General features: G+C 34.5%; 1 protein-coding gene across 1 annotated transcript; it reads right to left on the reverse strand.

Moving 5' to 3' along the window:
• Positions 1-662: 662 nt before the first annotated feature.
• LOC141512010 (olfactory receptor 10R2-like) lies at positions 663-8,716 on the reverse strand. Its single transcript, XM_074220939.1, has 3 exons — positions 8,635-8,716; positions 7,560-7,597; positions 663-1,625 (listed from the first exon to the last, which is right to left on the reverse strand). The coding sequence occupies exons 1-3, from the start codon at positions 8,714-8,716 to the stop codon at positions 663-665; spliced, it is 1,083 nt and encodes a 360-aa protein (XP_074077040.1).
• Between the last annotated feature and the right edge of the window lie 5,187 nt (positions 8,717-13,903).

Genomic DNA, 13,903 nt, shown 5'->3' on the forward strand with positions numbered 1-13,903 from the left:
ACTCAATGGGGTATAGACATCTAGAGTAAAAAGGAGAGAAGGGGGATGGGGAAGGGGGGGGGGATGTGAGTGATGGAGGTGAGGGTCAATTGTGGGGAAGAGTGGTCAGATATAACACATTTTCTTTTACACTTCTTGCAAGGGACTGGGATTGGGTGGCCTGTCCAGGACCACAGGGACAGGTAGTTGTTGGGCCTTAGGAGTAGCATGTAGGTTTTGGGCCTCTTGGCCCCAGGGCCAGTGATCAATCTGCTGAACCACTCAGCTAATCTACAGCACATTTTAGAAGAGGGACAGAGTGAAAGGAGAGAGAAAATATAGTAAATGGTAGTAGGGAGGTATGAATGGAGGGAGTTGTGATCAGCAATGGCAATGGTGGAAAAATATGGAAGTAGATTCTGTGATGAACTTAGCATAAAGAATGTGATTCACCTGAGACAGAGCTGATGGTGTTGGAACACAGACTAAAGCACATTTATTTCTCTTTCTTTTACTTTATTTCTCATGAGGTTCTATATTTGGGGGGGGTATTATGGTTACTCTTAAACAAGAATATTTTAGTAACATATTAAAAAAGTTTGTACAAAAACAACAATTAATTTAAAAAATTCAAAGGTAGATAGATAGATAGATAGATAGATAGATAGATAGATAGATAGATATTAAATGGTTTTAAAGGAAAACCTTCTCCAGCTCATCACTTTCCGTATGGCTATTTGAACATCCTTGTTCCTTAGGCTATAAACCATTGGATTCAACAAGGGGGTAATAATGGTATAAGTCACTGTCACCAGTTGGTCTTTACTTGATGAAATCCTGGAAGGCCTGAGGTAGACAAAGGATGCACATCCATAGTGGACTACAACAACTGTGAGATGGGAGGCACAGGTGGAAAAGGCCTTCCGCTTTCCCTCAGCAGATGGAATCTTTAAGATGGTACTAACAATGAAACTATAGGAGATACAGATGAAGGTAAGAGGGAAAACAAGTACCAGGACACCACAAATGAATATGACAAGCTCATTGATATAAGCATCACCACAGGCAAGGTGAATAATAGGTGAAATATCACAGAAGTAGTGTTCAACCTTGTTGGAGTTGCAGAATGGCAAAATGAATACCAAGGTTGTGCCCACCAATGAAATTAGGAAGCCACTCACTCCACAAGAGATTGCTAGAAGCCTGCAGACCCTCCAGTTCATGAGGATTGGATAGCGCAAAGGGTGGCAGATGGCAGCATAGCGATCATAACCCATCACACCAAGCAACAGGCAGTTGGTGACACCAAAGCCAAGAAAGAAGAACATCTGGATAGCACAGCTGGTGAAGGAGATGGTCCTGAGCACAGAAAACAAATTGATAAGCATCTTGGGCAGGACGACAAATGTATAACATGTTTCAGAGACAGATAGAACGCCTAGGAAAAAGTACATGGGGATATGGAGACTCTGCTCCAGGCAGATGACAGTGACAATGGTGATATTCCCACTGAGGATGACTAGATAGAGGCAAAGGAAGATAGGAAAAAGTACAAGCTGCTTTTCTTGGAGATTGGAGAAGCCCAGCAACAGAAATTCAGTGATTATGGTTAGGTTCTCCGAAGGAAGTTGTTCCTGGGGAATGATCTGCAGAAAGGAGTGAGGGGGAAAGAAAGAATGCTCAAATCTATGGACCAATGAAGCTGAGGGTCTTCATTCTGAATTTTCTATACAACTGTCTGTATACTGTTTATTTTAATAACTACTTAAGGAGGAGGAAGCAAAGGAGAAGGAAGCCATATGTGGTCAGAAAGGGGATTAGCTGCAATAGGGTAAAATTAAAAGATGATAACCAGTGAGAAAGTAGCCACAGTGGTGACAGGGATATATAGACCTTGTTATATTATGATGATGATGTTTAGTTACTAGAAATTTTTAACTGGTTAAAAGGGAGCATAAAAACTGTCTTTCAAGTATTTGAAGTATTGTCATATGGAAGACAAATTAAATGTATTCTTGACTTCAAAGGACAGAATTTGGAATAATTCAAATAAATAACAACAAAAGGTATCAGTTTTTTAGTAAGGAAAATAGTTCCTAATAATGTTGTAAAAACAATAGAGGTAAATGTAAATTCCTAAGCTTGGGTTCAAAGTTCAACTTCAAAAGTACAAGATGGTAGAAACTTTAATAAATAGATATTCTCCAAAAAACGAGATATAGACTTTTTAGGGTTCTGCACATATTATAAGAGCATTTGCCTAGAAGAGAGTACAGTGGCTTCAAATATTTGAGGTAATATATATGGAAATGATCTTACAGCACAGCCTCCCTCCAGTTTTATTAAGTTTTCTAGATTCTACCAAAGACAACTGGTGGTACAGTGGAAAGGCTGCTAGACCTAGAGTCAGGAAGACTAGAGTTTAAATCTAGCCTTAGATGCTTACTAGCTTCGGAACCCTGGACAAGTCACTTAACTTTTCTTTGCCTCAGTCTCTGCAATTGTAAAAGGGGGATAATAAGCATCTACCTTGGAAATGTTGTAAGAATAAAATAAGATATTTGTTAAAAAGTACTTAGTACAGCACCTGGCCTATGGTAGGTGTTATATAAATGCTTATTCCTTTCCTCCTTCCTAACGTCAATCATAGTCACACAGTTTTTATTTGCAGATGGTTAGTTGTATCTTTCCTTTATCCATAGCACTTATTTCAACATTAGGATCTGAACTCCACAGGTAGGGTAGAAATTACTCTAAGTTTCTTTTCTAGATTTTTTTGAATAATTTCTTCCACTGGTGTACTCATCTTTATCATATAAATACATACATACATACATATATATATGTATGTATGTGTGTGTCTGTGTGTATGTATGTATTTATGAAAAATTTGAAGAGCTATATAAATACCAGCTATTATTCTATTATTTATAATTACTAATTAAATTTGCTATAAAAAGTTGGTGGTTTGATATTGAATAATAAATATAAAAATTTATAAATATTAAATAATGAACTAACACATTTCCTGTCCGTTAAAAGTATTTTACTTTTTTGCCCACCATAACCATAGTCTTCTTATACATTTCTTAAGGGAAATATTTATGATACATTGGCCTCAGAAGTGTTTTTAATCTAAAAACCTTTGATCACTATTATTCACTTCCCAAAATATTTTTATTGAACTTTCCAATGTTAACCTTTAATTTGAAGTCACTGAATATCAAAGGATATATTAACTTAAATATATTTATATTTATGTATATAAATATATTTATAATTTAAATATATTAATTTAAAGATTTTTATAAACTTTTTAGAGACCTCTAATTGAGGAGGAGGTAAAGCAATGATTGTGGAATGGTTAAATATGATCAACAAGCTAAGATTTTTCCTTACATTTTTCAATACTTGAATCTGTCATCATAAAATGTAAAAGTCCTATCTTCTGAATATCTTACAGATTTACTGATTCTCTGATCTACTTCTTTATACATTGCAATTAATGTTGGTGCATAAGAAGAAGAAAAAACAGTCAATCTCTGGAGTAGAGGCAGTAGTCCAGCAGAATTGTGCCAACTTTCTCCTCCAAATAAATTTAAAAGTATGCCTCAAATCAAATTTGGGAATGTCAGAGTCAATGAAAGGTCATAGTGAGACATTTTCCCAATCTAAGACAAATTCAAAAGTTGGCATCTAGACATCATATCAAAGTAAATTATCAAGGAAAACTGCCCTACTGTCTTAGAACCAAAGGATAAGGTAGAACTGTGTGTGTGATGATTATGCCAAGATGATATTGAAAATAAATGAAAGAAGGGCAACTATGTGGTGCAGTGGATAGAGCACTGGCCCTGGAGTCAGGAGGACCTAAGTTCAAATCCAGCCTCAGACAAATAATAATTACCTAGCTGTGTGACCTTGGGCAAGTCACTTAACCCCATTGCTTTAAATAAATAAAATTTTAAAAGAAGAAAATAAATGAAAGAGTGAAAAAGAGATATTGGGAGAATAGAGAAAGGAGAGATATAGTGGGAAAGTTTTCTCACATGAAAGAAACAGTCAAAGAAAAGCTTTTACAGTGAATGGGGAAACTTTACATGCTTCTTTCATCATCATGGCACTGCAAAAGCTATCTTCCAAGTATGGCATGATCTACTCCTCATCTCCAACTTTTAACTTCTTTGAAGGCAATTCAAATGTCATCTTCTGCAAGAGGCTTTTCTTAGGTCCCCATGCACTTGCAGCTTCTCAACTTCAAAAATTTCTTTCCTTATATTCTGTATGTATCTTATACACATTCATTCAATCATGTTTCTGTTTTGTTAGCTGTTTTATGTATTTGCTTTTTTACATTTTATTTTCCTTTTTAGTATAAAAATTTGAGAGCATTTCTTCCTGTATTTTAGTCTTTCTTTTTAATGCCTATTAAGTCACTGTTGATTAGATACCTGTTTTTGAACTTTATTTAAAGAACATCAAACTTTTGATATTTGAGCATTTTGAAATATAATTTTTTAAATAAGTCTGCCTGCAGAATTTCAGTTGTCCTACATAACTTCTCAATCATGAAAACAGTCCAGTTCACTTTTCCCATTCAATGGTTTTTCCCCCTTTTAATCTACACACATGCACAGAGAGAGAGAGACAGAGAGAGAGAGAGAGAGAGAGAGAGAGAGAGAGAGAGAGAGAGAGAGAGAGAGAGAGAGAGACCATGAATTCCCCAATCCCTTTTAAAAATCAAAGAATCTGGGCAACTGAGTGATACAATCGATTTAAGAGGACCTAAGTTTAAATCCAACCTCAGACACTTACTGGGAAAGTCATTTTCCCCCAATTTTCTCCAAAAATTCAAAACAAGAATCTCACATTTGGGACAGACTTTGAAGGTCATCTGTAACAGCTCCATAAACCCCAACTATTTTATCTTCAGCAAATGTTCATCCCAACCTTACCTTGTGGTAGTAAACTCACTATTCTCCTGAGACAATCCTTCTAAGTTCAAAAAATTCTGTTGGAAGAACATCTTCCATGTAGTGAACTAAAAACTATCTTTTGGGAATAATTTTCTTTGCTTCTTTATTCTGCTCTCTAGTTCCATGAAGAAGTCTAATCTATCTTCCACTTGGCAGACTTTCAATCACTTTATGATTAACATAACTTTCACCTAAAGGCTTATGTCCTACATCTATTTTGACTTTGAATCCATCTATACCATCAAGTCAGGCACATTTTATTGTTTGCTGGAGTACAATAGTACAGTAAAAAGATAGAAAGTTGATCAGTAAGTGCAAAAACCAGAGTTCAAGGCTAAACTTATTTCATTTCTTAGGAATTTCTGAAACCTTTGATAAGTCCTTAGTCTTTGTGAATCATATTTTCCTCATTTATAAAATAAGGAAAATAAAACTTTCTACTAAATGTACCAGATTCCTTTAGAGTTGGAAAGGATTTATAGAACTTATCTCATCCTTTTGCATGCCTTTTGATATCCCTTCCATTTAATAATCCAGCAGACATAATCTGAAGACATCTACTGAGGAAGAGTATACCCTCACCCCAGACAGTGCATTCAAATTTTGAACAACTAAAATAGAAAGTTTTGCCTTAAATCAAAATTCAATAAGTTTTGCTGCAAATGCAATCCCCTGATCTCAGTTATGCCCTCCTGGACAAAACATAACTATATCAATCCGTTTTCCTCATAATAGCTGCTCAAGTAATTGAAGATAGTTATCAACTTTCAACATAATTCAAAATAACAACTATTTATTAAATACACTACTGCTAAATATAATTACTACTGTATTTAATTCCTGCTGTATTTATTGCTTCTATGTGTAGCAACAATTATCATGTGTCATGGTTAACAAATCTCTTAACTTCTTGACTTGCATCAGCCTGTCACTGAAGGAAACAATCTGGTGAATTTACTCATATTTAGGCATTAAAGATCAAGTCTTTTAAGGACTCAATATGCTACCTCTCAATCTATTATCTTTCTAAGAAAGACAATGTACCTTTGTTTCATGCCAGTTCCTTTTTCTTGTGATGCCCCAAACCCCCTTTCCACTTATGGACTTACATAATGAATTCAAATGTCACTTCTTCCAGAAAGCCTTCCTTGACTTTCTAACTTGAAGTGATTTCTCCCTGCCGTGAATACCTTCAACCTCTTGGGGTTTTTTTATCCTTTATAAATAAAAGAAACTTTAAAAAATATTTTCAAAGCAAGCTACTTTGATTAATAAAATGATTCAAGATTATCCTGAAGGAAGAGACTATTTTATGCAGTGTTTTAAGGTCTGCAATGTGTTTTGCATCTATTATCTCATTTGATCCTCACAATGGCTCTAGGAGGTAGGTGCAGATAAATTTTACAGATAAAGAACCCAAGACTTAATGAGGTTAAGTGATTTTTCTAAGGTCCCACAATAAATAAGTGTCTAAGGTAGGATTAGAACTCAAATTCCAGGCTCTACGTTTTATCACTTGTGCTAATTACCTCCCTTTATGTTCCTTACAACATAGTACCTTTTGTGTGTGTATGTGTGGGTAGAGATGTATATATGCATGTAAATATGTATATATATATATATATATATATATATATATATATATATACAATCTATATGTGTGTATATGTGTGTGTATGTATAAATCTTTGTGCATGCCCTTATCCACCTAAGCAGCCCATAAAGGCAGGTACTATGTTACATGTACTCATATCCTCAATAGCTGAATTAAGCAGACTTCCACAAGCATAAATAAATTTTGCTACTTTAGTAAATTCAAATCCTACCATTATTTCTTCTTACCAAAGGATGACCTCTGGAAACCTCAGTTTTTACATTACATGATCTAAAATGAGGAATACATGAATGTAAAAGTCACTTCAAATCTAAATCCTATAACAATTAATCCTGGTGTTGGTTAAAATTTAATGACACTACACTAGATAGGAGAGGGAAATTCAAGGCTCCCTCTCCTGGGACTATTGCTTTGTAAATGTGTCACCTAATATTTTATATAAATGTCATGTCTCTTCAAAAAGATAGAAGACTTCCCAAGGACAAAGAGGAGACCTTTTTTATCTGCTATGTCTTCTAACCCAACCCTACTACTAAACTATAAAAATTGTTTCTGTTTAATCATTGTTAGTCTTTTTAATAGGACCTTCAAATGCATAATCTCAGTTTATTGTCTCAATAATCCAATGAGAGATATTATAATTTTTCCCATCATGGATCCACTAAATTGTTGCTATTAATTGGTGATCTATTGAGACATCTATTGAGAAAGGTTCAGAAAGAGGGAATAACTTGCTAATTCTTGCACTATTGATAAGTATTAGAATCCTCATAGAAATATGAGTTTTCCCACTCCCAGACCCATATTCTCCCCATTTCATCTTAGAGCTTGGGAAACAGCTGCTAATTCAGTGAATACAACAACCCTTAATTCTGAGACTAGGAGGGTCAAGTTCATTTTGCTTATGACTACAAGTAAGTAATTACTGACAAGTCGATTAATATGATAAGTATCACCAAGACTTTCCTTATTCCACTGGGTCCCCTTACCTCATCCCAGCTCTGGTTCTTCATCCTTGATATCAAATCTGTGATAAAATTATATGCAGAGTAAAACAGAAAAGTGAAGTCGAAGGAGAGACAGTTTTTCTAGATGGAGACAGGGTCTTGTTATAAAAACAATGCTTCATAATCTTCACCAATTCTTTCACTTTTGTATATATTTTGGGATTCTGTGACTTCTTCCCTGTTGCTTTTGAACACAATAGGGCAAAAGGTTACTGGACTAATACATTTCAGGTCAGGGGTGAGGAAGAAGGATCTGCATTCAAATCAACCTAGCATGCCTAGAAGAAGGATGCAGATTTGGGGGAAGGAAGGGAAGAAGTGGGAGAAGAGTGGAAACTTAAGATAGAGATACTTTGATGCACAAAATTAAGGCAATGTGGGTATTCAGATAGTTTAGAAGAAAAGGTGTTATGAGAGGGGATAATGAAAAAAAAAGGTTTAATAAAGCAATTTACCTGAAAGTTGAAAGAAGCAACTGAAAAGAGGCATACAGAAGAGTTTTCAAGGGGTTCATAGAGTTAGGGTTGATTTGGTCCCCAGTGCTTTTCATTTATCCAACTGATTATTGAATACATTTACTTCTCATGCATTACAACAGCAGTAATATCTTTCTCACTTTTCTATTTTTCCCCACCTTACTTCCATAATCTCCCAGCTTCCCCCAATCCTCCAGTTTTCTTCAAGTACTTTTTTGCTTCTCTCCACTATCTGCTACCTCATAATTGCCTCCCTTTATTTGTCTAATAACTATGGAAAAGTAGATTCCTACAAAGAGGAAACTCCAGGCCAACTATGAAATGAACAGACCAGTATTCAAATGTAAGGAAATAATGTCCTTTTCTTTTCCACATAAGGAACTCCAAGACCCTATCTCAGGTCCCACATTAAGTGTAAGTGCTCAAGTCTATTAGCATTGCTGTCCTATTTCCCAGTTTTTGCTCCATAAATTCCAGGGATTTCCCAACTAACATTTTCCATATGTTCTGGGGCTGCTTCCATACTCCCTAGATCCTATGACCTCAATGAAAGAGGCCAAGAGCATTTCAGATGTACTCACATCCTACTCTTACTTCCTTTCGCACAGTCCCCTCAGCCTCTTCTCCATTGTCATTCCTCCAAACTCTTGTCCCATTGAGCATTATTAATGGACATTTCTTTATCTCTTTCACAGTTGTGGCCCCAAAGCCTTTAAGAATTTTTTCCCCTATGACCCTAGAGGATTATTAATACACTACACTTAGAATAGGTCCTTCCACCCAAATCACTTAATAGAATACAGTGAGAACAACCAGGTCTGGACAGTGAGCTTAGAGATTTGTGATCAGGATGAAGAAATTGTAACATTAATAAGGAGAATTTTCCAATCCCCTTCCCATTGCTCCCTGTGGTCTCATTAAGTAGTTAGCAGCAAGTGAGAACCTTCAATAGAAAAAACAAATCCTTCCACTCAGGTTTCCCTGTCCCTAAGTTCTTACTTTTTCCTTATGAAAACTAGACTAGAGGCTGGCTAGGTGGATAAAGCACTGGCCTTGGAGTCAGGAGTACCTGGGTTCAAATCTGGTCTCAGACACTTAATAATTACCTAGCTGTGTGGCCTTGGGCAAGCCACTTAACCCCATTTGCCTTGCAAAAACCTAAAAAAAAACTAGACTAAGAGCTCCCTTGGTTGGTCTCTATGACCCTCATCCCTTTCCCTATTTCCTGTATCTGTATTCAAGGATTAGTAAATTATTATTAATCAAAAAGAGAAAACTTGGACTGGTAGATGCAGAAAGAACCCTACAATTATTGAAATGATGGTCAAGGACAGAAAAGAGGAAGAAATAGGAGTATATCTAGATGCTAATCACAAAGGAACCCCCCAAAATGCCACAAAGTACCTTCCTTGAATCAAGTTGCTAAAAAGTTCTTTCACCTGGGAAATCTTCATGAGTATTTACCTAGGGGAGAACCTCAAATGGATCTTTCTACTAAAATCAGGAATTTCCTATCAACTCCCTATTCTTATAGGGTTCAAACCAAAGGTTGTGTCATGAGAGCACAGGGATAAGTCTCAGGAACAAAGACTTCAGTTGCATTTGAAAAATGATGGCTAATACAGCTAGTACCCTAGTCATAGAGAACCACTAAAATTAAAATCATTCCTCGTTGGTACTGTCTTGTCTGAACAGATGAAGAATTTAGTCTATGTATGGGTCCTCTTCTATGGAAGTATGAAAAGTATAACATTATATTAATTTGTTCACTGAGACAGACTGGTTCGGTATTCTACTAGAAAATCAAAATTCAGTGAAAAGAGCACTGGTCAAAGAGCAGAGAACTCAAGTCCTAGTTGATTTTTCTTGTAACTCAATGGGCTTAAATGACTTGCCCAAGGTAACATAGCTAGGTAATTATTAAGTGCCTGGGGTCAGATCTGAATTCAGGTCCTCCTGACTCCAGAGCCAGTGTTCTAACTACTGTACCACTAAGCTGCCCCAATGCCACCTAGCTGCCCCCTTAGTTCATTTTTAAGACAGTTTTGTCACCCTATACAACGCACCAAAAGAGTTAGAACCTCGGTTTCTTTATCTATAAAGTGAGAGTACAAAAATATTTATTTTTCCTTCATCACAGTATTATGGTGAGTGTTTTGTAAAACTTAACTCAAAAATGTGAGTTCAAACTTCTCAGTGCCTTACAACATTGGATGTCCAAGAAATAACTACTTAGATACATACCAGGAGGTCACTTGAGAAGAATTTTCCAAAGTGAATCTGATGTAGTGAATTCAAGGTTTAATTTTTTTTGATCTACTGCATGCAGCTGTACTAGATGACAACTACACCAAGCCTTGCTCTTCTCTACCTGTCCCTGCATTCTTTTTAATTTGTATCATTGATCATAAGGCAATCATGCAATATACTCTGCTGCTGCATTTCTTCTCACAGTCAAAATTTTCCAATTCTCAAAAATAATCATTCTTAGTATAACACAGTCATATTAATAAATAATCAGTATAACAGCGGAGAACTCCACTTTATAGACTGCTTCAATGTGTTAATATCTAAAACATAAACAGAATATAATACATGTAAACAAAATAATGTGCAAAGAGAAAGAAGTACCATTAATAACAATAACAAAGTAAATTTATGTTAAGACCATTAAATATCATATATATAGTATATTTAATAGCAATTCCATATTAATAATATATATATATATATCTGCAATACTTTATTGGTATATATACACACATAAAAACACATATACCAATAAAACATTAAAAAGTAACTACAAGCCATTGTGTGAAAATCATTAAAACATACATATTATGGGTTGAAATTACAAAACATATTATATATAAGTAATCAGGTACTATATCTGATTTGAATCAATAAATTTTCCAGTACAGTATCTTATCTCCCTAAACAGCTAGAATGAGTCTAGCGATGTATGTGAATTAGTATATCCATATGTGTGTTTAGTGTATATATGATGCATATTTCATTATGTATATTCACACATATACATACATGAACACATATATGTATATGCATGTATTTGTGTGTGCAGTGTTTTAAGAAATATTTCCTACAAATATTATAAAAACTGCCATTGTCTTTTTAAGAACAAGAGTCAAATGGAATATTGAGAAATAAGGTTGGTATTTGTAATATAATATCAGTTGAAAAAGTGGCTTATAATGAAATGCTTCTTATAGAGTTAGGGAAAAGGTATATGTTTTGTATCTGTATCTTAGCCATGATAAACTATAAAGAATCTGTGGAGAAAACAATTAATAAGGCAAGGATAAAAGTCTTCCTTTTAAGAACTATTCTCACTGTGGTGTTATAAAGAAACATTATGAAAAGTATATAATAATGAATTGATGTAAAAAATACAATATATTTTGGGCTTTTTATTGTGTTTATTGAAGAGAAGTCAAATAAAAAATTCATTTAGTTTATTTTCTTAATAAACTGAATTTATTATGAAGTTGAGAAGAAGCATAAAGAATATTCTTAAAAGACTTTAAGCTGTGATTGGAATTAGCTGAGTTGTGTGAAATCTTGCTTCCAAAGGAGTGAGGAAAATTCATGTACTTTTATATTGAAGGTGTGAGAGGTCTTTAAGTAGTGATCTTTGTCATAATGAAAATATCATAAATATAGCCATTTGCCTTATCAATTATATGTGCTAATCTAATATTTATCTATTTTAATATTTAATGCTAAAGAAACAAAAGAATGAACTATAGGAAAGGAAACATCTCTAGGTCATTAAAATTAATTTTTAATAAATTGAAATGAGAGCTTATATAATTAATGAAAAATAATGTTGCAAAAATTTTTAATGAGAAAATATTCAATCACTCAATGAGTCAGTAAGTATTTATTAAGAATCTACCATATTGGGGCAGCTAGGTGGTGCAGTGGATAGAGTACTGGCCCTGGAGTCAGGAGTACCTGGGTTCAAATTTGGCCTCAGACATTTAATAATTACCTAGCTGTGTGGCCTTGGGCAAGCTACTTAACCCCATTGCCTTGCAAAAAAACTAAAAAAAGGAATCTACCATGTTCAGGAACCCATGTTATTTACTGAGGACACAAAGAAAGGCAATTCCTACTCTCAAGAAACTCATTGTCTATTGGATAAGACAATACACAAATAGCTATGTACAAATGATATATCTTACATATGTAGTTATATCTAAAATATCTTCATATACAAGTATGCATGTATGCATATATGCCTATATATGTATGTATATGTGTGTATGTATATATATATATATATATATATATATATATATATATATATAAAATGATCCAGAGAAAGTCAATGAAAGGAAGGCATTATTACTGAGGACAACCAGAAGAATTTTCTCTAAAGGTGAGCTTTTAGTTGAGACATGAAGTAAGTCAAGGAAGTCAGAAAGCAGAAATGAGGAGAGAAAAAATTCCATACATGAGCTAAAAACCAAATAAAATGTAAGGCATTAGAAGATGAGTTTTCTTGGGCAAATAATAGCAAGAAAATTAGTGTCATTAAACTGTAGTGCATATGGAAGTATATAAAGTATAAGAAGAATGGAATGTTTGAAAGGGGTCAGATTATGACAGCTTTCAACCATCAAATGAAATTTATTTTTGATCCTTGAGGCAAGAGGGTGTTTACTAAATATGATTGTGACACAACCAAACACTTGCTTTAAGAAGAAAAATTTAACAACTGAGTGGAAAGAGAGACTGAAGTGAGAAGTGATTTGAAGCAGGAAGACCAATAAGACAAAGGTAGCATGAAAAGAGGTCAAGAAGTAAATAACCTGGAAAAGGCCAGGCAATTAATGCAGGCAATTAAGAGATCTTTAGTTCTTCATTCTCTTTAATTCCCCATATTCCAAACTATTCCTAAAACCTTTTAATTTTACCTTTGCAACATCTCTCGGATATGCTCCTCTTCTCTAACACAGTCACCACCCCAATAAAAGACTCACCCTTGGACTACTGAAAAAGACTAATGGTTGGTCTCTTTGTCACAAATCTCTTGTCAAACACATCTATCTTCCATCACAATATTAAAATAATATTCCTAAAGCACAAGTCTAAAAATGTTACTCCAGTGATCCCATCTCCTCTGAGATCAAATATTAAAACCTTTGCCTTGGAATGCAATGTTTTTCATAAACAATTCCTTTCTACCCTTACAGTCTTCTTACACCTTACATCTCATCATATTCCCTGTTATCCAATGTCTCTTTCCTTTTTTTTCAATCAAAATATTCTAGCTTCTAACTCCAGGCATGTTTGTTGGCCTTCCCTTATGCATGTAATATTATTCTTCCTCATCTTCAAGCCCTGATATCTCTGGCCTCATTTAAATCCCAACTAAAACCTAACTTCTACGGGAAGACTACCAGTTCCTTTTGATTCTATTTTCTTCTGTATATTATCTCCAGGTTATCCTGTATATAGTTTTTTGTACATAGTTATTTACATGTCATCCAAAACATTAGGTTTTTAGCTTCTTAAAGACAGGAACTGTATTTTTAATATTCTTTATATTCTTAGTACTCAACTGAGTGCCTCACAAATAATAGGTACTTAAAAATGTTTATTGAATGACTGGTTTGGGGGGGTCAGAAGAAGAAGAATGAAGAGAGTTAAAAAGAAAAAGAGAAAAGAAAATAGATGTATCAATTGTAGCCAGTTTTTTCAATGAGATTAGCCATAAATAGGAGTTGATATTATGAATGACAACTAGCAGGGATGCTTGTTATCAGGTAAATACTTTTTAGGTTTGGAGTGAATCGATCATATTTGCAGGCAGTATGGAAGGAG

This window comes from Macrotis lagotis, chromosome 2, assembly GCF_037893015.1.
Source record: "Macrotis lagotis isolate mMagLag1 chromosome 2, bilby.v1.9.chrom.fasta, whole genome shotgun sequence".
Lineage (NCBI taxonomy): Eukaryota > Metazoa > Chordata > Mammalia > Peramelemorphia > Peramelidae > Macrotis > Macrotis lagotis.

What these genes read in the sequence shown, in the direction of transcription:
- LOC141512010 (XM_074220939.1), bottom strand. Translation starts at nt 8,716, where the DNA reads ATGCTCAATGGGACAAGAGTTTGGAGGAATGACAATGGAGAAGAGGCT. An exon ending in AAAGGAAGTAAGAGTAGGAT is followed by an intron (nt 7,598 to 8,634) that starts GTGAGTACATCT and finishes ATTTTATCACAG; the next exon opens with ATTTGATATCAAGGATGAAG. An exon ending in AGAACCAGAGCTGGGATGAG is followed by an intron (nt 1,626 to 7,559) that starts GTAAGGGGACCC and finishes TCCTTTCTGCAG; the next exon opens with ATCATTCCCCAGGAACAACT.